At 60.5% G+C, this 24,770-nt stretch overlaps 1 protein-coding gene across 15 annotated transcripts in view; it reads left to right on the top strand.

Annotated features, from left to right (window-relative positions):
- CAMK2B (calcium/calmodulin dependent protein kinase II beta) overlaps window positions 1-14,569 on the top strand; it is a 138,791-nt gene extending 124,222 nt beyond the window's left edge. For 13 of the 15 annotated variants that reach the window (XM_065397917.1, XM_065397914.1, XM_065397905.1 and 10 more), the window contains 4 exons: window positions 2,068-2,116; window positions 13,210-13,285; window positions 13,631-13,725; window positions 14,337-14,569. In XM_065397917.1, coding sequence (XP_065253989.1) covers window positions 2,068-2,116; window positions 13,210-13,285; window positions 13,631-13,725; window positions 14,337-14,569 — 453 coding nt within the window. The remainder of the gene's footprint in view (window positions 1-2,067; window positions 2,117-13,209; window positions 13,286-13,630; window positions 13,726-14,336) is intronic. The other 2 variants (XM_065397915.1, XM_065397918.1) reach the window with 2 other exon arrangements.
- The last annotated feature ends 10,201 nt before the right edge of the window (window positions 14,570-24,770 follow it).

Raw genomic sequence — 24,770 nt, 5'->3', positions numbered from 1 at the left:
CCTTTTTGTCTAATTGTCCAGGTGGCACCAGAAGGTCTTGCCATGCAGGTTGTTCTGCCCCGGACAGCAAACTTGGCAGCTTGTCTCGCTCAGAGGGAAGGTGGCGTCTCTATTCCAGTTGAAGGGGGTGGGAGGTTTAAGGGCCTTTTCCCTGGCTGAGCTGTGGCTTGAGGATTTTAAAATTTTACTCCAACGGGTGGGGAAAGGGCTTTGTTCCCACCGTGCAAGTCTGGCAGATCGGCTCTATAATTAACTACATCTCAGTCACTCTAAGGGAAGGCAACTGGTGTCAGGGCATAGACGGGACTTGGGTCTGGTTCATTGTCCCACACCACCTTGTGGCCTGAGGGCTGGCGATTGCCTAACAATCGAGCGTGGAAGCCGTGGTATGAATAGCAAGGCCGCGGAGTGATAGTGTTCCATACAGAGCAGCATGGTTACAAAGGCTCCTGGGGAAGACCAGGCGATCGAATGGGTCTTGTCCAGCTCCTGAAGGCCAGGGCACGGGGCTAGCTGCACAGGTTTGCTGAAGGGACTGGCTAGCTCACAGCATTGGTAATGGCGGTGGAGCCTTGGGCACTGGCTTGAATTCAGGCTCCTTTGCTGCTCGGTGATGTACGTTGGTGGCCAGATGGCCCACCCCTGGATGACGCCTTCCTTTAGACACGAAGCCAAAGCCTTGGCCCCGCCTGGGCGCTTCCTGCCCATTTTCGTTGGGGCGACTCAGAACCTGGCACTGACGGCGTACGCTGCTCCGGAGGTGCCACGGAAACCTGGTTTCCCCCAACCCCGTGACGGCAGCGAGACGGGCCGGTCGCTGTCTCTGTTCAGGGCTGGCGTGATACCTGTCTGCACAGGCTGTGAAGCGCTTTTCAGAGCAGGTCTCCTCAGTGGGCCCAGAACGAGACAGGGCTCCCAGCAAACCCCTCCCTCAAGCTGTTCCTTCCCCTTAACCCAGGAGACTGGCCTGGCGTTAAACTAACCAGAAGGTGCCGTAACTGGGGCGATTCCTCTCCTTCCCCTTCTGTGCTGACTCAGGCTGGCTTCCAGGCTCTCAGCTAAGGTCACATCTTCCCAGGACGCCCCTGCCGGAGCTGGGATTGTTCCTGGGGTTGGGACGCGACAGGGATTTTCCAACACAGGCGCCAGCTGCCTGGAGTGAGATGGGAAACGTTTGCTGTCCACCTGAAGTAAATGCGTCTGCAAAAGGGCAGATCCCATTTTCCCTTCGTTCTGGAGGGCTCTGCAATCCACCCACCTTCCCCAGAGCCTCTTGTGGGGGGAAGACCCTGGCCGCATGCTGCTCCTGCCTCCCTGCTGATGGCGGGGAAGGTGGGGCGCAGGATTGGGCTGGCCAGGAGCCTGATCTGGAGCATCAGTGGATGGAGCTCAGGTGGGTGCCCAAGGAAGGGTTCTGGGGAGGGCTGTTGGCCCAGAGTCAAAGGGCAGCTTTTCTCCCTGCAGTCCTGCCTGGTGCTGCGAGGGGTCCCTGGCGCCATTCCCCGTCCTTCCCTGCTGCCCCAGCGCTGGAGGGGCAGGGCTGCAGGCAGGAGGCATGAGTGGGAGCCTCAAGAGAGACCTGGCTACTGTGAGCCATGCCTGAGTCCCCCCCGGGCTAGCCTCGCTCAGGAGCTTCAGGGCAAGCACAGCTCCCCTCCCCGATACCACGGTGAGGGGCACGGGGCCAGATCTTCAGCCGACTATTGTGCCTGGCTGCCATCGTGGGCACAGCTGTTCCAGGCCACTCCCGTTCACCCCGGAGGGGAATTAAGGCCCCACTAGGGGAAGGGGGCAGATATATCTTCCTAAAGGCCCCAGACTTGGGTTGGGGGCCTGGATCTGCCGGGCCTGGGGGGGAGTACTGGAGGGGGTTGCCTTGCGAAGCTGTCCTGCCTTTGCCACATCACAGTGCTGCTGAGCGTCCACGCCCAGAGGGGCCACGTGTGGGGCAGACGCAGGACGAGGCTCATGGGTTGTGCTGGGGCTCTGGCCTGGACACCGGGTGACCGTGGCCCAGCCCTGCCTAACGCGCTCTCTGGTCTCTCTCCCTCCCGCCTGTCTTCGCAGGAATCGTCCGACAGCACCAACACCACCATAGAGGACGAGGACACGAAAGGTAACAGCCCCGCCAGCAGCCAGCCAGGTGCCCCCCAGGGCTGGCCGGGCAGCAAGGTGTGGTGGGCAGTGCCCGGCAGCTGGCGTCTCTGCGTTAGCAGCCTTGAGTGATCAGCCAGGAGAAGGGTGGTTGTGGGGTCAGTTGGGAGCTGCCCAGCGAGGGGGCAGAATGGGGGGCTGGGGAAGACAAGGGGGCTGGGACAGGAGAGGGTACACTGAACCAGAGACACTTCAATCCAGTGGGATCTAGGGGCAGTTTGGAGGGTTCCCCCAGCCGGGGCAGTGCCGCTGCTGGGAACTGGCAGGAGTCAGTGGAGAGGACCAGGAGTCGAATTCCATGGGTGAGTCCCAACTATACCTATACAATAATGGGGTCTAAATGAGCTGTTACCACTCAAGAAAGATCTTGGAGTCATTGTGGAGAGTTCTCTGAAAACATCCACTCCATGTGCAGCGGCAGTCAAAAAAGCGAACAGAATGTTGGGCATCATTAAGAAAGGGATAGATAAGACAGAAAATATCCTATTGCCTCTGTATAAATCCATGGTACGCCCACATCTGGAATACTGCGTGCAGATGTGGTCACCCCATCTCAAAAAAGATACATTGGACTTGGAAAAGGTTCAGAAAAGGGCAACAAAAATGATTAGGGGTATGGAACAGCTTCCGTGTGAGGAGAGATTAATAAGACTGGGACTTTTCAGTTTGGAAAAGAGACGGTTAAGGGGAGATATGATTGAGGTCTATAAAATCATGCCTGGTGTGGAGAAAGTAGATAAGGAAGTGTTATTTACTCCTTCTCATAACACAAGGACTAGGGGTCACCAAAGGAAATTAACAGGCAGCAGGTTTAAAACACACAAAATGAAGTATTTCTTCACACAACGCACAGTCAGTCTGTGGAACCTGTGTGGAGTCTGGGACGGGGCTCGCTCTGCGTGTGCCGGGGGGTGAGTCTGGGACGGGGCTCGCTCTGCATGTGCTGGGGGGGCGGTTCTGGGACAGGGCTCGCTCTGCATGTGCCGGGGGGGGGGGGGTCTGGGACGGGGTCGTTCTGCGTGTGTTGGGGGGGTCTGGGATGGGGCTCGCTCTGCGTGTGCCGGGGGTCGGAGGTTCTGGGACGGGGTCGCTCTGCGTGTGCCGGAGGGGGTCTGGAATGGGGCTCACTCTGCATGTGCCAGGGGAGGTCTGGGACAAGGCTCGCTCTGCATGTGCCGGGGGGGATCTGGGATGGGGCTCGCTCTGCGTGTGCTGGGGGTGTCCTGAGATGGGGCTCGCTCTGCGTGTGCTGGGGGTGTCCTGGGATGGGGCTCGCTCTGCGTGTGCTGGGGGGGATCTGGGATGGGACTCGCTCTGCGTGTGCTGGGGCAGAGGTCTGGGATGGGGCTCACTCTGCGTGTGCTGGGGGGGATCTGGGATGGGGCTCGCTCTGCATGTGCTGGGGGTGTCCTGGGATGGAGCTCGCTCTGCATGTGCTGGGGGGGTCTGGGCGGGGGCTCACTCTGCGTGTGCCAGGGGTAGGAGGTTCTGGGACAGAGTTGCTCTGCGTGTGCCGGGGGTAGGAGGTTCTGGGACGGGGTTGCTCTGCGTGTGCCGGGGGTAGGAGGTTCTGGGACGGGGTTGCTCTGCGTGTGCCGGGGGTAGGAGGTTCTGGGACGGGGTTGCTCTGCGTGTGCCGGGGGTAGGAGGATCTGGGACGGGGTTGCTCTGCGTGTGCCGGGGGTAGGAGGTTCTGGGACGGGGTTGCTCTGCGTGTGCCGGGGGTAGGAGGTTCTGGGACGGGGTGTGCTATTTGTGTGGCCCGGGGGGCGGGCCAGGCTGGAGTCCCTCTGCATGCCCTGGGCTAGCTCTCGCTGCAGGCCGGTGTGGCTGCAATTGGGCTCCTCACCTGTGCCTGGCCAGCGGTGGGCTGGCCCGAGCTGGGACTCCCCCCAGGGATCCAAGCCGACGTCCCCTTTTCCTGCAGGGTTTTGGGACTTGGTTTTCAACCCGATTTTCTCTGCCGTTCCGCAGCTCCTGCGCCCTTGGTACCTGGGCTGCGGGCTCCCAGCCAGTGTTCCCCGCAGCCTCTGGCAGGGCTCCGGGGCACCAGCCCCATGTCAGAGAGCGGGTGTTGCCACGATCAGTCGTTACGGGCGGTGCCACGGGGCACCTAGGGGGTCAGGAGCAGAGCCGGGCATAGAACCCAGGAGTCCTGGCTCCCAGCCTGGGGCCTCAGTGTGCCATCCGGTCTCTCTCTGTATTCACGCCCCCTCAGGGCTCCACTGTGTCATCTCCCCCCAGCCTTCGATGTTAAAGCCAGTGTTCCTCCTGTCCCTGGGAGCTCGCCCTCTCCTGCTGTATCCGTTCCCTCACCCCCTGTCATGGAGAGTGGGGGAGTCAGGGCCCTACACCCCTCTTCCTGGGATTCACTGTGACTCTCAGCCAGCCAGTAAAATGGAAGGTTTATTGGACAATAGGAACGCAGTCTACAACAGAGCTTGTAGGTACAACCAGGACCCCTCAGTCAAGTCCTTCTTTGGGGGGCAGGGAGCTTAGACCCCAGAGACTTGGGGTTCCCTGCGTTCCACCACCCAGCACCAAACTGAAACTAAAAACTAGGGTTACCATATTTAAAAAATAAAAAAAGAGGACACTCCACGGGGCCCTGGCCCTGCCCCTTTCCCACCCCCAGGCCGCGCCCCAACTCCGCCCCTTCCCCACCCCAACTCCACCCATTCCCCTCCCCTTCCCTAAAGTCCCCGCCCTAACTCCCCCTCCTCCCTCCCAGCCACGCGAAAAGGGCTGCCAAGCGCTAACGGCTTCACGGTTTGCCGGGCAGCCCCCAGACTCTGCGCCCCCGGCCGGCGCTTCCCCAGCGCAGCTGGAGCCCGGGAGGGGAAGCGCCCAGCAGGGGGCGCAGGGTCTGGAGGCTGCCCGGCAAACCGTGAAACCGGTAGCGCTCGGACTTCGGGCAGCCCCCATGCCTCCGGACACTGCGCCCCCGACCGGGCACTTCCCCTCCCGGGCTCCGGCTGCTGTGCTCCTCCCCTGACTCTTCGGCTCTGTTTAAGAGCCGAGCTGCCAGAGCGCTCTGGCTTCGGGCAGCCCCCATGCCTCCGGACCCTGCGCCGCCGGAGCAGAGCAGCTGGAGCCCGGGAGGGGAAGTGCCCGGCCGGTATTTTTCCCGGACATGTTCGGCTTTTTGGCAATTCCCCCCGGACAGGGGTTTGATTACCAAAAAGCCAGACATGTCCGGGAAAAACCGGACGTATGGTAACCCTACTAAAAACTCCTCCAGCCGCTCTCTCTCCTCCCCCCAGCTCCACCTCTCCTTTGTCCAGTCTCCAGCCAGAAGGTGTCACTTCTCCCAACCCCCCTCCTGGCTCAGGTTACAGCTCAGGGATTTTCCTGCAAGGGCAATTCCCCATCCCCAATGTAACTCCCCTGCTCCGTCACACACCCCCAGCCAAGAGCCCTGTGGAAGTCACCCGGGCTGCTCGTCCGGGGTGTGTTGGGGTGCAGGTCCGGGTCCCACAGAGCCCGTCCAGCCACTCTCCCATCCCATGTGGTCTCGTGGCCGGAGCGCTAGAAAACGTCCTGTGGGGAACCACCCTGCCTTGGCCCCGGGGGAAGCTCGTGGGGCTTTGCCATCTCGTGTGGGGCATCCGGCAGGTGCCCACAGTCAGTGCCCGCCGGGGACGCAGCCGGGAAGCAGAATATTGCCAAGGCTCAGGCAGGAGAGCTGTCGTGCGGGCGGACGCGGGGCAGGCCTCGCTCAGGATCCAGGTTAGGGAGGGGATTATAATGGCTAGCCGTGCCGAGGACATGGCACTTAGAGGGCAGGGAGTAACCCAGCCACTCTGCCCCGCATCTCCCCTCTGTTCAGCGACTGCAGGAGCAGATACGTCCCCTCCACTCCACCCCGGAGCAAGCTATGGCTGCCCTAAATCCCACCCCGGCCTCTGGGCCTCTGCAAATGGTGCAAAATCGCTGCACCGCTCGTCTGCTCCTGCCACGTCCCTTCCAGTCTCCACTCTGCCGGCAGCTGGTACCGAGCCCTGTGCCTGGGCATAGGGGCTGCCTGCACCAGGGCAGGGTTTCCCTTTGTGCCAGCTCAGCTGGGCAGCACTGGAGCATGGTCTGCATTTAGCGTGTTCGGGTTCCTTTCCTTTCCAACCGTCACCTGCCCCCCACCCCTAACCCACACTGGGATGCAGGGGTGGGTTCTGGAGGACAAATCCAGCCTTCTCCTGCCTCCTGCCACAAGGAGACGACCTGGGCTAGCTCCGCAGAGCCTGTCACCCCCATGTGGCACCGAGGGGCTTTGCCACGGCACGTTGGTTTTGTTATTAATAACGAGGGTCCTTAGAGTGAAATTAGCACCGTGAAGTCCATGGCCTCGCTCGCTGTCCCTGACAGCTCCGGGGAAGCCCTGCTATTGGAAATCAATACAGACCTCCTCCCACACCTGCTCCTCCCACACCTGCTCCTCCCCTGCTTTCCTCCTGTCTTGCTGCTTTTCCATTCCATTTTTCCATTCCATTCATCCTTCTCTCCATTCTTTTGTCTGTCCTGTCCCAGCTGCCAGGTTCTCTGACATTTTATTCACGGTGAGCAGGGGCTCCGGGCCCCCGGACACCGAAGAGCTGCAACCTGCCACCAGCCAGCCCTGCCCATCTCCAGCTGTCACAAACCCTCCGCCTCCCCAGCGTAAGTAGCGAGTGTGACTGGGGCCTCTGTGGCAGCCATGCAGATGCCTGTCCCCTGGGGCCTGGGTAGGAGGTCCCAGTGTCCAGGAGCCAAGCTAGAGAGAAGGATCTGCCACCTCTCGTGGTTTGAGAGCCAGTCTTGCAATGGATGCAGTTTTCCTGGAAGGCCTGGCTCCCGGAGACACTCACGTTACAGTGCTGCTGGCGTGAGACAATGAAACAGAACGAGCCAGGCCCTCAGAATCCGGAGCTCGGCCTCATCAAACCTGACTGAGATTTAAAAAAAAAAAAAAAAAAAGACCCAATGAAGGTTGGGTTCCGTTTCTTTGCCGCCTGGTTTCTGAGCCTTTAGGTTACTTGGCTTGGGTTACATGCCAAGCTTTTCTCCACAACCACCACCGCGAGGAAGGTGCTGCTTGTGGTGGGAAAGCTGAGCCTCTGCTTGGTAATCATCTGCCTCCAGGAGCTGGGGCTTCAAGAGAGAGAGCAGCCATTGTGAGACTCGCGCTAAAGCCCTGGCCATGCTTCCTCCGCGTGACCTCTTCCCTTTCGTCTCTGCCCTTGGCCCGTTCCTACAGCACTTGACTGAACTCAACTGGCATTTTCCCTAGGATGCTGCGTGAACTCTCCCCTAAACCCCAGGGGAGCAGAGCTGCCACCTCCCTCCAGGGCCTTGCACCCCTCCAAACAGCAGAATTATAAGCTGGATTTGCCAGGATCGCTCCCTCCTATTGATCGGCCCAGTACCAGCCTCCAGACTTACGCAGAGCGTTCCATTGTGCACGAGAGGTCACTATTACTATTTATACTACCGGCACGTCTACGTGCGCCAGGCACGGCCCAGGACCCCACCGTGCCAGGCGCAGTACAGACAGAGAGCAAAGGAGCTGGTCGGCTAATCATGACCAGCCCCAGAATGGCAAAGTGCCGCCCTGCGCCTGGCCCAAGCCACGCAGCGAGTCAGTTGCAGGGCTGGGGTTCGAAGCCAGGCGTTCTTGGCTCTCAGCCCTGACGCTAAACCACAGAGCAATCCCATTCCCCAGGGTCATAGGCAGAGCGCAGGGTATGCTGGCTAGCGGAAGGCCCCGCCGCAGCTCCCGGCTCTTTCCCACGCTCCTCTCCGTCACGCTTCCATTCCACCTGTCTCATCCTTCTCTCGTCTGTCCCATCCCAGCCACCAAGTTCTCTGACATTTTAAGCACGGTGAGGAAGGGCTCCGGGCCCCCGGACGCTGAGGGGCCGCGGCCTGCCGGGAGCCAGCCCTGCCCATCTCCAGCCGTGGTGAACCCTCTTGTTCCCCAGCGTAAGTAGCGGGGCTCAGGGGGGCTTGCGGCTCGGCAGTGGACTAGTTTCTCTGGCCACCGCGGACCGGTGCAGTCGCCCGCCGGGCGCCTCCTGGCTGCGTGCGGTGGGGGCTACGGCTCACCTGCCCCTTCGCTAGTTTCTTTCGGGGCTCCTGGTCTGAGCGCTGGGCGTTTGTTTTGTGCTCTGTGGGTGGAGGCCGAGCTGGACACGGCTTGTGAGGACTCCCCTCGTACAGATCCCCTTCGCCTCAGCCTTGAGCCTGCCGTCCCGGGGAAGCCAGCCGGGGACCTTGCCCCCCCCCCGGGCCTTGCCACCGCTCTCAGCCTGGGCAACCCTCCCCTCGTCAGACGGCCCTGGGTTCTAGTCACGCCTGCCCGCCGGGATTGGGCTACCAATGGGACCCTTCACTGGCCCTCTTCCTGGCCAAAGCAGAGGCCTCTAGACATGCTCTGTCTCCTTTGGCTTGAAAGGAACCAGGCCCCTTTCGGGGTGGTTATGACCACCGCAGTCCCTCGCCAAGGTAGGGCTGGGTAGGTCCCAACGTAGGCACCCGCCAGCCCCATTTCACTGCTGCCCAATGGTGCCCAGACCAGGAGCTGGACTCGATCACCCTTCGCTGGGATAAAAGGGAACAGTGTGCCCGCCCCATGCCCGCTGCAGAGCTGAGCTCCACAGCGCCCGCCTGGCAATGCTGCGCCATGAGCCCTGCACACGGAGCAAAGCCGAGTGCAGGCTGCTGCGCTCCCCAGAAGGGGGTGAGGGGGGCACGGCAGGTGCCCCTCGCTCCTTTCCCGCATGGTGCCAACAGCCAGCAGGGCAGGTGGGTTTTGCTTGTCAAGGTTTCTCCCGCTGGTTTTTGCCTTTAGAAGCAGGCTCGTCCCTAACTCGGTGGGGAATCTCTTTGGGGGGTATGTGGGGGTCTCGGGGCCGCATCTCCCACCAAGGAAGGGCCATTTGTGTCCAGCACAGGGGCCCTCCAGAGCTAAAACACGAGCTGGGGCTGGAACAAACTCATCCCTTCAGGTCGGGCACCAAGGGGGGGCCAAGAACATGCGCTCCCTGGGCATTACTAAGGCAATAAACAACAGTGGGGGGATTTCACCAGCCCCCCGCTTCCCGAACCCCTCCCTGGCACCTCGCTCCCAGGCCTGCGTGTTCTGCGCTCCGGAGAGCTGGATTTTGAATGTAAAAAAACAACCAGCGCTCGCCCCTTTTCGGCTCCTCTGCTCAGCAGGAAGGTGCTGGGGAGAGACCCCCGCCCGAGGTCTCCAGCGGGGAGGGCATGCGTCCCAGGCCAGTTGAATCCCACCCTTCCCTGTGCACCTCCCCGTGTCACTTTTCCATTCCATGCATCGTCTCACCCGTCTCTCGGCCGTCCCGGCCCAGCCGCCAGGTTCTCGGACCTTTTCAACACGGTGAGGAGGGGCTCCGGGCCCCCGGACACTGCTGTCAGCCAGCCCTGCCCATCTCCAGCCGTCACGAACCCTCTGCCTCCCCTGCGTAAGTAACGGGACGAGGGGCTGCGGCTCGGCCTCAGTCACCCAGCTTGGATCTGCCTCTAGCCCTGAAATCTGCCCTGGCAGCCACCCCGGGGCTGGGTCTCAGCGGGTGCTCTCCTGGCACGGAGCCCAAACCCATCTGCAATGCCCATGTGGGCTGGCACAGCAGCATGGAGGGCCATTGGCAGAGTCGGGGGGGGGGGCGGAGCGAGGATATCAGAGAGGGCTGCTGGGTCAGGAGTGAGGGGCATCGGCAGAGCTGGGGGGGAGCCCAGGACTGGGACAGCGGGGGGGGGGGGGGCTGTGGGTCAGGAGTGAGGGGCATCGGCAGAGCTGTGTGGGGAGCCCAGGGCTGTGCTAGCAGGGGCTGCGGGTCAGGACTGAGGGGTGTTGGCACAGACGTATGCTGGCGGGAGGGGCGTTTTGCTCTGTTCAGGTGCCGATGGTTCACGGTTGTCTGAGCGCTGGGCTCTGGGCTCCTGCCCAGGCGCTGGAGCATCAGGTGTCCCGGGCGCTGGGAGTCCCGGCGCGGATGGTTTACAGGGCTGGCTGACAGCTCGCAGCCAGGGGCAGGCCCGGGGAATGGGAGCTGCCGAGCCAGGGGTGGGGAACTGAGCAGGGAGAAGCACTGTGTGGCGCAGGCATGACCAGCAGGCTCACAGGTAAGGGCTGGTTTGGCTGGGACCGGGGAAGGATTTGGGGAGTCTCTGGAGCTGGCTGGGGTGGGGACAGACCCTTCCCCTGAAGGCTGTGCTGGGTGCCGAGGCCGATTAGCCGGAACTATTGTGGAGGGGCAGGAATTTGAACTAACTCAGGGTGGGGGGCAGACCCGGGGCAGGGGAGCGGGGCACAGAAGGGGTTGTGGCAGGACTGGTGCTGGCTGGCTGATCCCAAGAGGGTGTGAGCTGTTCACCCCGGGGCCCAGGGCGCGAGGTCCCTCCCACAGGGCAGGGCTGATGTTCTGATACGGCCACAGCCTGGCGCCGTTCGGGGGGCCTAGTTCGGCTCCCGTCTGCGTGGTGTGAAGCAGAGAGAGGAGCTGGGGTTACACCGCAGGAGCTCGACCCCTTGGAAGCATCAAGGCCCTGGGCTGGGACCCTGGTGTCCAGCTGGGCCCGGAGGCGGCGCAGAGTGGGAGGGGGCTGTAGTGCGGGGGCTGGGTGCGGGAGGAACAAAGGTACTGTTGGAAATGAGGGCAGCGATGCAGGGAGGCTGCAGGGGAGAAGGCTCTTGCACCCACGCTGTGGAAGGGGCCGGTGCCAGAGCAGGGGCAGGGATGGAGAGCGAGCGGGTCTGGGGGATGGCCAGGAGAGCACGGCATGTAGCACCTGGGTCCGGGGGAGGGAGTGAGCAGCAGAGTCCTGGGCCTCTGGGGGCAGCCCCATAGGCTGGGAGTGAGGAGGGACTGGGGAATTCAGCAGTGGGGCAGTCGCATGGAGGGCCCGGCCAACCCAGGCGAGAAGGATGGGTGCAGGCTCTGGGGGTGGGAGTCTGTTGGGCAAAGGAGGGGGGAGGGGCTTGCCCCCGGGAAGGTCCCTCTGGCCCAGGGGGAGGGTGAAGTCCCTGCTGGATGTTCCTGTGGGGCTGGGCCAGGCCTCGCTCACCCTGCCCCTCTCCAGTGGAGCCAGCTTCCCCATTCCACCGGCCAAGGGAGCCAGGAGAAGCCCGCAGACAGCGGCTGGCCTGAGGGTCCAGCCCTGGGGTCAGTGTGTCCGTGTGGGGAGCTGTCCTGGTCTACCCACAGCAGTGTTGTCAGCCTGAGCTGGGTACCTGGCCTGGGGCTCCAATAACATGACTAGTAACTAATAACCGTCAGTTCCCCACGCAGCCCCTCCCAGAGACACTGGGCAGCCCCCCAGCCCCTGGATGCTATTCACACGCAGCCTGGCTCCACCGGGGCGTATGGCGTCTAGGGGCTTTCTTAAACACTGCCAAAAAAGACTACCAAGCCATTCTAGAAATCAGTGGGGTGGCCCCATCTGGCTCCGGTGGACAGGACCAGGCCCCCCCATCTCAGTGCGCAATGGGAAGGAACAAGGGCCTGGACTAACGCTCCTGGGACGAGCGATTGAAAAGACTGGCGACAAATAAGGGAGGACAGGATAAAAGCATAGAAAACAATGGCTGAGCTGGAGCAGGGGAAGCGTTTGTTCTCCTGTCTCAAAACACAAGAACAAGGCGCCATTCAGGGACACTGAAATTCAGAACCGATAAAGGGCGATGCTTTTTCACACCGTTAGCCGGTGGAATCCCCTGCCACTGGACGCAGGTGAGGCCAAAGGGATTGGACGGTTGTGTGGATAACAAGAACCTCCCACGTTAGTAGCAGCACATTTGGGGCGGGCTAGCAAACCTTGTGCTTCGGAGCTAAAACCAGCCTCAGGCAGGGATGGAGGGAGACTTATGTGGGAGGCGGATTAGCCCCCATCTGCCACTGTTGGCTTCTGCTGAACCGTCTGGTGCTGGCCACTGATGCAACCAGGAGCCCGGACGAGACGGGCCATGACCGTGTAACCCCTCCGTGCAGGCGGGCTGGCCCCCGGCCCTTGCCCGCTGCAGGTGGGGCACTCTCTGCCTTGGCACTCGCCCCCCCCCCCCCCCCCGTTGGAGCCCTTCCCCCAGCTGTGCTGGGCAGGGAGGGGGGGTCCCCCCGCGGCACGCCTTGCAGGGGCTGTTCTGTGGGCGAGCAGGGACCGTGGCCAGACAGCGAGAGAAAGGGGAACTGGGGTGCCTGGCGAGAAGAGCCCCTCTGGGGCAGGCTCCAGGCCCCCAGCAGCTTCGAGGCCGGGGGTGCTGGCTAGAGAGGGGTTAGACCCCCCACCACCACACTGGATTGAAGTGTCTCGGGGCCTGCATCGCCCCTCGCTCGCCCCGCTGTGACAGGGAGCAGGACAGGACGCCCTGACCCCGACCCGGGCCCCCTGGAGAGGCTCAGCTCCGCTCTGCACCAGCACGGCAGGGCAGGGCCACCAGCCCCGCGGGGCCAGAGGGCAGGAAATGGATGCCGCAGGGCAGGCCAGAAGTTTCCGAGCGCTGCTCCCGTGGCAGGGAGCTGAGCCGCGGCTCCGCTGCATAATGCATGGGCACTGAGCTAAATGGGTCACCTGGGCATCTCCCAGGCCCCCTTCCTCCCCCCAGGCCTGGAGCACGGGCTGCAGGAGGGTTATGGGGCACGGCTGGGCAAGGGACACCAGAGGGTTACTGGGCTGGGAATGGGGCACGGGAGGTTTCTGGACCTGGGTGGATCTGGGGCACAGGGGAGCTGTGGGCCTGGGGCACGGGAGGGCTATGGGGCTGGGCCTGGAGGGTGTGAGGAAGGGGCTAGAGCTGACTGTTTTTTCAGGGTGCCTGGTTGTCGGCCCTGGAGGCAGAAGCCCTGGGGGTGCCCACTAGGCAGTGCCAGAACGGGCTTCCCCAATTTGTGCCCCCCCACACACAGTGCCTCAGCCGGGGCAGAAGGGGGCGGCTCGTGGGCTGGGCAAACTGTGGGTCGTGGTGAACCCGGCCGCCCATGGGTAACTGCCAGGTCTGGCCCTGGAGGCCAGGGGCTCCCCCCAGTGCCCACCCCCTGCTGACACCCCCCGCTCTCCGCCCTGCAGCCCGCAAGCAGGAAATCATCAAGATCACCGAGCAGCTGATTGAGGCCGTGAACAACGGGGACTTCGAGGCCTACGCGTGAGTCCCCAGGGCAGAGCGGTGCTGGACGCGGGGCTCTGCGGGCGGCCTGGGCTTGGGTTCCCCACGGGCCGGCCTTGGCTGTGGGCACCCCCCCCCCCCCCACATGCCATGCCGCGAGCCAAGGCCGGCCCTCGGGGAACCCAAACCCAGGCAGGGGCAGAGGGGCCCTGCCCGCTGAGTGGGGAGACGGGCACCGAGGCAGCCTCCTGCCAGGCTGGCATGGGGGTCTTGGCGGAGGCGGCTGGCGGTGCAGGCCGTGGGGCAGTGGGTTCTCTCTGGGTGGGGCTGGGGCGCTGCCAAGCGCCCTGCCTTGTCGCTCATCGCCCTGCTCTTCCCTTCTAGGAAGATCTGCGACCCAGGCCTGACGTCATTCGAACCCGAAGCCCTGGGCAACCTGGTCGAGGGGATGGACTTCCACAGATTCTATTTCGAAAACTGTGAGTGAGGGCTCCTGCTGCCAAGGCGGGGCTGGGCACCCCAAAGACTGGCCTGGCTGGGCACCCAGGGGTCCTGCCAGCCGGCCCAGCTCGGACTACAGGCTCACACTGACCCTGCTCAGTGCCCGGGGGTCCTATTGGCCAGCCCAGCGCAGGGTTCTGGCGATCCTGCTGGCCGGACTTGGCTCAGTGCCTGGAGTTCCTGGCAGTCGGCCCAGCGCGGTGCCCAATGGTCGTATTGGCCGGCACAGCACAGGACTTGGGGCCCTGCCATCTGGCCCAGCTTGGCGCTCAGAGGTCCTGCTGGCCGGCCTGGCTTGGCGCCCAGGGGTCCTGCCGGCCCAACCCAGCTCAGCACCTAGGGTCCTTCTGGCTGGGCCCTGGCCCTTGATTTGATGCTCAGAGCAAGACGTATCCAAGACCCCTCACCCCCTGGCTCTGACCCAATGGGCCTCACCACAGCCCTGCCCCCAAGACCTGCCCCCTCCCTGCAAGACCGTCTCCCAGGCTGTTGCCGCGTGCCCCGGGCTCACTACTGGTCCCTTGGGCCCATCCCCCTGGCTCTGGGCTGCAGGCCGCCCCCGGCTCACAGCGGCTCTCTGCCTCCCCAGTGTTATCCAAAAACAACAAGCCCATCCACACGACCATCCTGAACCCCCATGTGCACGTGATCGGGGAGGACGCCGCCTGCATCGCCTACATCCGCCTGACGCAGTACATCGACGGGCAGGGCCGTCCCCGCACCAGCCAGTCCGAGGAGACCCGCGTCTGGCACCGCCGCGACGGCAAGTGGCAGAACGTCCACTTCCACTGCTCGGGGGCGCCCGTGGCACCGCTGCAGTGAAGGTGAGACCAGAGCCCGAACGGCCCCCACCCCCTCCCCCACCGGGGCTGATCCAGGGCTGGTGAGACCAGAACCAGAACCTCCCTGACCCAACCCGGCCTCCCCTCTCCGCAGTGCTGCTCTGGAGAAGGTGGGATCAGAACCAGAGCCCCCCCAACCTAACCCGTGTTTAACACACACACCCCGCCGATAGTGCTGCTCCGGGGAACGTGAGACCAGAACCAGCCCCTGCTGACCCAGCCCTGCTTCAGGCTGGCAGGGATCCCTCTGCGTACAGGGCTGTGCCCATGAGGAGGGACCTTCGACGGGGTGGGTCAGCAGGTCTGGTTCTGGTGGAAGCCCCCAGCAGGAGCAGCCGGTCACAGGCCCGGTCTACGCTACGAAGCTCTCCTAGCTAGGAGAGTGACCAAACGCCCCTCCTGCTATGCCAGCAAAACCCTGGTGTAGACGCAGCTCTGCGGCCAGAAGGGCCGGTGTGGCTGAACTCCTGTGGCCTCCTGCCGCGTCTCCACCGGTGGCTGTCCCGGCGCGGGCCCGGCCCACGGCATGTGTGTGTTTGTGTCTTGCAGAGCTACCGCTGGCTGTTTTGGTTTCATCCCGAAGGAGATGGTGATTTGAGCTGAGCCGCTAGCCGGGAGCAGCGGTGCCAAGCACGCGCCCGCATGCACGTGTCCCCCCTCCCCCTGCCCGTTTCCAGTGCCTGTGTTTGCAGAAAAATACCAACAACAACAAAAAAACCAACAACAACAAAAAAAAACCCAACCCCACCCCGAGCCCAGCCCGGCCGTGACCTCTCCAGACCCAGCCGTCCCCCTCCCTGCCCCCCCGTGTCCGTCCAGCCAGGTGAGCAGGTGTTGCGATGAAACTGTTCCGACTCTGATACAAACCTTCCTTCCAAAGCCCCGCGCCGCCCGCCCCCCACGCTGCCTGCCCCCGCACTGAGCAGCGCTCCGCCGAGACGACTTGCATTCTCTGTCGAAGCATGGACCTTCCCCGTGGTCGTGTCCCGTGGTTGTGTTTGCGCTTGGACATCTGTGACCTGTTTTTCGAACCGTTCCTCGACAGCGGACTCTGCTCCCGAGCGCTCGGGCTTCCCCGGATCTTCCCCTTCTAGTTGTGCTTGTGGATTGTTCTGATGACGATGACATTACTATTCTTTGGACGCCTCGTTCGTTTCTTCTTTGGTGGGTTTGGTCGCTGGAGCCGTGGCTTTGCTGGGCCTGGATCCCCACCCCGTCCCCGGCTAGCCAACGGCTGGGTTGCCCCACACACCGCCGATCGGGGGGGAGAAGGGAGTGTCGTGGAGATATGCTGAATTCTTGCCAGGCCTAGAGCTTGTGAGATGCACCCACACCCCAGACCCCCTCGCCAAGGGTGCGGCTGTTCCCGGATCCGCTCAGGGACGGTCCCGGGGTGGCGGAGCTTGGAGGCCTGGCGCGGGGGTGACACACCAAGGCCTCTCGGCTAGTGCTGGACCCTGAATTTCCAGAGGGATGGGCAGGGAAGCCCTAAGTGGAGAGCTGAGTGTGGCAGGGTCAATCTCCAGCAACCCAGTCCCAGGGGAGCGGTGGTCTCCAGCGAAGCCCACCGCCACCCAGCACTCTATCGGATTCCCCGTAGGGGAGAGGAAAGCGAACGGGGGTTTCTCTAGTCCTGTCTCCAGCTCGAAGGTGTGAGCAGAGCTGCAGCCACCGGGCTCTGAGGGATGTCAGTACCACCGCAGGGCTGGATTCCCTCAAGAGCGAGGGGCCAAGCCGCCCTTCCAAGTGCCTGCTGCATCTGCCAGGGGCGTGGGCTCCTGGCTGGGTAGGGTCCCCTCCTCCTCGCCCCGGCCATGTTCAATGAGCAGGTGCCCCCCATCCCAGCTCAGCCCCTTGCCATTGCTGCCCCCCCCGGGGTGTTGGATTGGCCCCTCTCCCAGAGAGGGGTTGGCTGGACAGTCTGGGCTGAGTCACAGGTAGGGGTGAAGGCTTGGTCTGGGGTGTTCAAGGGGCCAGCAGTGGGCTCGCCCCCTTGTCAGCGCCTGAGCTCTGCTCTGTGGAGCCGGCCGGGCTTACAGCCCCTCGGCATGTTGGTGAGCCCGGCCTTGTCCCGTTTGCTGCCATGGCTGGCTGTGCCCGTGGGCTGTGGGAGTGCCAGGGGGTGTACCCATGTGGGGCGCGCGCCACAGGCCAGTTAAAATGGCGGTTGGGGAAGACCCTGGCACCACCGAGGTCTTGGGCAGGGGGCTCAGTCTGGATCCCAGCTGGGCCGCTAGCTGTGGGACGGGGCTGGACATGTGCCCTGGCAGGGCAGTGTCAAGAGGCCAGGACACACTCGGCAGGTGGGGCAGGAGTAGGTCAGGGTGAGGCAGGGGCCGGGGCAGGAGGGGTGCGATTGATGGTGGGGCAGTGGGGGTGGAGCAGTAGGGGAAGGACGGGGGGCAGCAAGGGCACGGGGCAGGTGGGTGTGACGGACAGTCAGGGGCAGGAGAGTTGGTTGGTTTGCTCACCGGGCAGCTGGAGGCGCTAGAGGAGCAAACGGGTGACGACACCCCAGCTCCATGGTGCCAGCACTGCCGGCTTTGCCCATGGCCTCTCTCTAGCCGAGGGCCCCGGGCGTGGCTGGGTGGGGCTCACACCCTGGCTGGACACCAGCATGCGGGAGTCTGCCCGGTGGAAGGTGAGGGACACTGTGGGGCCGGGTGACTGGCCATGACGTGCAGAGTGCGGAGAACTGCCCTGGGAAGGGGCAAAGCCCACTTGGCGTGAAAGTAACCAGGCAACAACAGGTGGGAGAATCCGGCACAGGATGGGCATGGGGGCATGTGCCCTGTGGGGCTGGGGCGTGGGCCTCACAGGGGTGGAGTATAAGATGGCACATGACCCACGGGGATGGGGTGCAGGGGGGTGGTCTGCGTATTGTGGCAAGCCAATCTGGGCGTTCTCGTTTATATCGGGGGCAGAGCATGGGGGATGGGACGGGCGCTGTGTTAATGTGGGGCGGGTGTGGGGCTGGCCGGTAGGGCCCGCGCTCACCAAGAGCGGTAACGCTCGGCCTCCCTTTGTTATTGGGAGGGGGTTCTGGGGGCTGAGCAACAGCTAGAGAAACTAACTGCACCACATCCCCAACTAACCCCCCCCCCCGACCTCTCTTTCCCCCGCCTCCCAGCCAGCGGCCACAGCCGCCCTTTCCTCTGTGCGGTGCAGCCTGCGTTCGAGCTCAGCGATTGCATGCGAGCAGGGGCCGGAAGTGAGGGTCTGGTGGGGGGTCACTCCCGTCTCACCGCCGCGCGGCCGGGGTCGCGTGCTCCGGGCCGCGCTGATCTCCATGCTGCGGTTTGTCGTGTTTCGGTGTGAGCAGAGTTGTTAGTCTCGGTGTCCTTACCATGACCTGGGTTCTCCTGGGGTCTCTCCCCACGGACAAAGACTGCCAGGCGGCCTGGGTTTAAGAACAGCATCTCCAAGCACCAAGACTGCCCCTTGTCTGGGAGAGAGCCCGCGAGGCACAGGGCTGCCGGCCAAGAACCCACCTTCTGGACAACCCGACCACAAGTAGATCCTGAAGGGGCCGCTTCGACCCTTCTCATCGCTGGGGAAACTTGCCTGTGCCTTCGACGAGCGGCACGTACCTGGCCACCGTTTGACCCACTCCAGGCCGGTTGTCAAGTTCGATGCCGTCCCAGCAGCTGGCGGGGTGAGCGAACTGGGTCTGCGCCTGGCTGACCCGCCCAACGCCATGAAGAGAATTCCCTTCCCCCAAACTCGTCCCTGGAGGAATTGCTGAGTTTCACAGCAACCTCCCTGGCCGCTCCGCTTGTCCCTTCCCCACACCGCACACTGCCAATGTGGGGAGCAACCGGCGCCTGCTGGACATCAGCCAGGCTCTGGGGTCCGACCGGCGAAGGACAAAGGCGAGTAGAAACTCCCCAGGCTGTTGGTCGCTGGCGCTGAGCGGTCGTGACAGGAGGCACCAGCTGCTCAGAGACTCTCAATGGGCTCCCGGGTGTGTTGGACGGGGCCTAATGCAGGTGAAGGGCTCGTCATGCGGCACCTTCTCGTCTCCTCTTGGGATGGGCAGACGGGGCCAGTCTGCTCCGCCAGTCGGCCGGCCTGCCCGGCACAGAGCAGAGAGCCCGTGACTCCGCTGGGCTAGAGCGGAGCTGTCAGCTGGACACCACCGTCTCCTCTCCCCGCCGAGCTGACGGATCGCAGAAAGGACCAGCCGCCGGTGTGAGGCCGATGGAGGAAGGCGGGAGCTACACAGCAGTGAGCCCTGCCAGTGACTGAGCCGTCACCTGCTTGGGGTGGGACTCGAATGCAGCACGAGCCCCTCGTGAGGACCATGGGGTTTGGGTCGTGGGCCTGCCTGGCTCCGTCCATGAGCAACGGCCCTGGGTGAAGCCGCCCCTCCAGTCCCAGCTCTGGCGCTGCGCTGGGCTCCACAGGCAGGAGCAGAGATTCTCCTGGGGTCCCGGCTGCACTCACTGGACAGGCCCCGTCATCACTGGCCGGGCCCACGGCTATGGAAGGACCTACCCACAGGGCTAACCTCACCGCTGGCCCCAGGCAGCCCCAGCAGCTTTCCAGGCTGCTGAGCTGACGCCACAGCAGCTCAGCAGCCTGGAAAGCCGTCCACACAAGGTTGGGTTTTCAGGCTGTGGATGATGCTGGGTGGGTGAACCTGCCGCCAGCTTGGCTGACACAGCAGGGGTCTGCGTGCCGGCACTGAAGGTGGGACCTGCCTCAGACACAGCCTCAGCTCTCCACAGAACGGGCATAGAGTGGGGGACATGAACCAACCCCCCATGGCGTTGTGCACTGTACATTATTAGGTGTTTTATGGTACTACCTAGGGACCCCTGGCATGGCCCAGGACTGCCTGGTGCCAGGTGCTGTTCATTATTATGTGTATTACGGTAATGCCTAGGAGCCCCTGGTGTGGCCCAGGACCCCATGGCATTATGCATGCTCCATTATTAGGTGTATTATGGTAGTGGTAGGAAGGGGAGAGAGGCCCCTCTGGCATGGCCCAGGACCCCATGGTGTTATGCACGGTCCATTATTAGGTGTATTACGATATCATGGTACCAGGCACTGTCCATTATTAGGTGCATTACAGTAGTGCCTAAGAGCTCCTGGCATGGCCCAGAACCCCATGGTGTTGTGCGCTGTACATTATTAGGTGTTTTATGGTAGTCCCTAGGGACCCCTGGCATGGCCCAGGACTGCATGGTGTCAGGTGCTGTACATTATTAAATGTATTACGGTAGTGACTAGGAGCCCCTGGTGTGGCCCAGGACCCTATAGTATTATGTATGGTCCATTATTAGGTGTATTACGGTAGTGGTAGGAAGGGGTGAGGGGCCCCTCTGGCATGACCTAGGACCCAATGGTGTTGTGTGTGGGCTATTATTAGGTGAATTACGGTATCATGGTACCAGGCACTGTTATTAGGTGTATTACAGCAGTGCCTAGGAGCCCCTGGCATGGCCCAGGACCCCATGGTGTTATGCACGGTACATTATTAGGTGTATTATGGTAGTGCTAGGAAGGCCTCTCCAGCATGGCCCAGAATGCCGTGGTGCCAGGTGCTGCCCATTATTAGGAGTATTACGGTACCATGGTGTGTGACACAAAACCCAGAGCTTGGGCCTGGCCCAGGTTTTGCAAAACAAAAAACAAAACAAAAATCCTACATTTGAAACCCATTCCCAGGGCCGGCCCACAACATTTTGGCACCTGAGGCAGGGAGCTCAAATGACGCCCCCATGCCCCCTCGCTTGAGCCAAAACTTTGAAAGGTCTCAATTCTGCCTCCTTCCTGTTCTACTCCTCTCATGGTCCTGCTCTGCTACCTACCGCAAGAAAGGAGAACTAATAACTTTAAATGCCTTGTTCAAAAATTTTAAGTAACATTTAACTTTCAAACCCCTGAACAGCAAATGTAACTTTTTTTGTCTGCATAGTAAACACTGGCGTTTTTATCTGTTTGAATAATCAAAGTGGTGCTTTCCGTGCCTTCTTGGTTGCCAAGATTTGAACTGCTTCCTGAAGGTCCAAAGTCTGGGCCAGCTCCTGCTCTATTGAGATGTTTGCAAGGCCGACCAGCCTCTCCTGTGTCATTGTGGAGCGTAGATGTGTTTTTATTAACTTCAGCTGGGAGAAGCTGCGTTCTCCACTGGCAACTGTTACAGGAAGCATTAGAAGTATGCGCAGAACAGCAAAAGCATTTGGAAAGAGGGTGGTCATCTTATTTGTGCACATATATTACAAAACAGCATTTGGAGTTGATCCTGCTGAAATGTATCTTGAAAGGGCTTTCAGTTCATCACCTAAATCACTCGCATCAATATCGCGCATGTCATCATGTGTCAACACTGTCTCTAGTGCCCTGCAGTGCTGGTGTAGGTCTTCTTCGGGTATAGTGAGGAGTTTTGGAATATCATACAACATCCCAAATATACCGCTGTGTTCCTTGAGCTGCATGCATCGTTCTTCAACTGACTGTATTGCACAATCTAGCACCTGGTTAAAGAATTCAACTTGGAATTGTTGTTTGGGGTCTCTTATGGGATTATCCCATGCCTCGTAATCAAAATGTCTTCTTCTTCGGTGACTCTTGTATTCTTGAATGGGTGGGAAAATAGCTTCAGTGTGAAGTTCCTCTGCCAACTTCTGTGCACTCTTCAGAACGTTTTGAAATCCCTCATCTGACCGGTAAGACTGTAGGTATGACTTTGCTTTGTCCAGTTGTTCCATTGCTCCAGATATATCAAGGTCAACACCTTGGAGTCTCTTGCTTACAACATTTATTTCAAACAGTATGTCATGCCACAACACTAAGCCACACAGAAATTTGAAGTTATGTATGTTTCTGGTGATTCCATTTCCCTCTGCCACTGTTCTCCTGCGAACAGTTCCTGTCATAGCATTATCCTCCATAATGGCAACTATGTCATCATCTATCTTCCCAATTTGGTGTTTGATAGGCTTTATCGCCTCCACTCAACTTTCCTATCGTGTGGCACTCAGTGGTTTCAGTGTCAGAGAGGATGTTCCCAGATGTTGCTTCAAAATTTGCCATCGATGAGTTGATGCAGAGAAAAATACACAGATGCTTTGAATTACATTAAAAAATTCAGCAGCCTCACTAGAAGCTGATGCTGCATCACTGATCACCAAGTTCAATGAATGAGAACTGCATGGGACAAAAAAAGCTCGAGGGTTTAACTCTCAGATCCATGTCTGCACTCCTCTGTTCTTTCCTCTCATGTTGGCATCATTATCGCAGCCCTGATCTCTCATGTCAGCTATTGCAATTCCTGTATCTTCCAGCTTTTTAAGAAGCACATTTGTCATACCAGCTCCTGTAGTATCATCAATGTCAATAAATTCTAGAAAATGCTCCAACAGTCACCATTGCAGGGACATTTTCACTAGGTTCTGTAGTTGTTACAAAACGCACCATTAAAGTCATTTGTTCCGTATGGCTGATGTCAGGTGTGCAGTCCAGAATAACAGAGTAATATCTTGCTGACTTCAGATCTGCCACAATCTTCTGTTTGACTTTTGTTGCCAGTAACTATATGATCTCATTTTGAATTGTTTTTCCAAGGTAGTGGTGTGTGTACATTTCTTGGGTGGTGACTCTTCTTAGATGCTCCTGGAGTACAGCATCAAACTCAGCCATCAACTCCACAATTTTAAGGAAGTTTCCATTGTTTGGTGCATACCGCTGATCTGAAGTGTCACGCATTGCTAGGTTTTGGGTAGCAAGCATTCTCACAATGGCAATGAGCCTTTTCAGAACATTTTGCCAGTAAAGAGACTCTGATGCAATCTTCTCTTGATGCTGATCATCTATGGTGGCCTTTAACCTTAGTCTCATCTCAAGCTCTTTCCACCTATGGAATGCTCTCTGGTGATTTGCTGCCTTCTCATGGCATGTCAGATTTCCAGCCAGATTTTTCCGGTCCTTTGTTCCTGTAGAACCCAATGTGGCTGGAACATTAGACTGGAAGAGTTTGCAACAAAAACAGTATGCAGCATTCTGGGTTTTTGAGTACGTAAGCCACGGCCTCTCCACTTTGTCACCATTGGGGATTTCACGCCAGTAAGGTGTTGGATGAAAACTTCTATTTTCATTGTCTTTGGGGAACATGACGTTTTTCACTTGCTGTGGCCCATGCAGTACAAGGAAGTCCCTCAGGCTATTGCTCAAGTGGGTCCACAGTCCTGGATCATCTAGACTTAAGGAACTAAACTCAGCAGCAGCTGTTTCTTGCGTCTCCATGCCACTTCTCTGATCTACACTTTTCTTCAGGAATGTGCATGGTTACACCCATTTGAGATGGAGATATGGATGCTGCAGACAGTAGCTGCCAGGATCACCTGCACTCTGACTAACTGGAAGATCAGGCATCTCCTCACCACTCACATCGTCACTGGGGCTGGAAGGCTCACTGTGAACATTTGTGTCTATGTATCTCAGCAGAGCTCCTTCCTGCTTAGATAGAAAAGCTTCCTTTGCTTGCTTTCTTTCTTTTTCTGAATGCTGCCCCAGAGGGGCGTTTTCTTCTTTCACTCATGACTGCTGTTCTGTGCCAGCTACAATGGCTCTCAACACTCAATTGAAGGGGACAAATAAGCAGCCTGGTAGCAGGGCCTGAGTGAGGGAAGATATCAGCGTCTTAAGGGCCTAACTGGCTGCTACTATGTCAGTTGACTGCCTGTTCTCCACAAGTGGGTTCAGGGAAGCAGCAGGAACCAGGAAGCTCCCTGAGAAGCTGGTGTTAATCAGTCCAGGCTCCTGGGGGTGCTAGAGAGGTACATAAGAGGCTCCTCCTCTCTCTCTCCCTGCAGCTCCTGCTGCTTTCTGTTATTCCCTCTCACCTTTTCTCCTGCCTGCCTGTTATGTCTTTTGTGCCCTCCTTCCTCCAGCACAGCACTCCACCATACCATCTCTGTGCATCTAGAGCAGAGAGAATACATATGCATCATCAGCAGACACAATTTTCTACACTCTGGGTCCTAGTGGCGCCCCCCACAGCCTGGCACAGCAGGCAGCTAATATATGGAGATCTACCTATCTCATAGAGCTGGAAGGGACCTCGAAAGATCGAGTCCAGCCCCCTGCCTTCACTAGCAGGACCAAATACTGATTTTGCCCCAGATCCCTAAATGGCCTCCTCAAGGATTGAACTCACAACCCTGGGTTTAGCAGGCCAACACTCAAACCACTGAGCTATCCCTCCCCCCTATGCCTCAGTTTGCCTCATGGGAAGGCCAGACCTGCCCGTTCCTGGGACTCCTTTGTGTATCCCTCCGCTCGGCAGCCCGCCGATGCCTGGGCTGTATGCGCCGGGCACCAACTGCCAGCCTGTGCCCTAGGGTCAGACCCAGGCAGCTTGCTCCCCCCATCTGGGGCGGGGAGGTGCCACCTCTAGCCCGGGCGGGTGCACACACCCCACAGTGGAGCTGACAGCCGGGAGGGGCCCAGTGCTAAACACTGCCAGGACAGGACCCCGGCCCAGGGCGGGGGGAACAGTGCGAGGGAGGGGGCCATGACAACAGCAGCTGAGCTGCTGGCTGGGCGGATGGTGGCAGGGCGCAGGCGGGCAGGGGCGGCAGGCGCAGGTGAGAGGAGCATGAGGAATTGCAGTCACTGGATCCCTGGTGTTTTTCACACGGCTCCATGCTGCCCTCCTCCCCCGCTGCATTCGCGTGCCCCGTTGCCCCATGATACTCACATCCTCCCCCCGAGGTGCCACCCAAGGGGCTCGCATGGGTGAGACTCAGCCTGGGGTGGCCCTGCACGATGGCACTGGGGGAGGGTGAAATGCAGAGCAGGAGCTGATGTCCTGCCCTCCCCCCGCAGCCAGCGCTAAGAGCCCGGGCATTATACCCACGGTGGGCATTGAGCTGGGGCTCCTCGGTCACAGCCGGTGGCGTGCGATGGGCTGTGTGTGCTGGCTGCCCCCCACGGCAGCGGATGGAGTTGCAGGGCAGGCGGGTGGCTGGCGGGGAGCTGTGGGTGCAGTGCTGGAGCAGAGAACGGTGTCACGGCTCTGTAGAGCCACCCTGCCCCAGCTCAGAGAGGAGCCAGCCATGCGCCCATGGGACGGCAGCCACACCTTGGCCCGCACAGGGTGGAGGTTGCAGGGGGCTGCCGTGGGTCCAGCCTCTGCAAGCCCGGTTAGGTTTGGGGCTGTTTACAAAGTC

Source organism: Emys orbicularis, chromosome 2, assembly GCF_028017835.1.
Source record: "Emys orbicularis isolate rEmyOrb1 chromosome 2, rEmyOrb1.hap1, whole genome shotgun sequence".
Lineage (NCBI taxonomy): Eukaryota > Metazoa > Chordata > Testudines > Emydidae > Emys > Emys orbicularis.
Note: the sequence above shows the minus strand (reverse complement) of the source record. Positions and strands in the feature narration are given on the sequence as shown.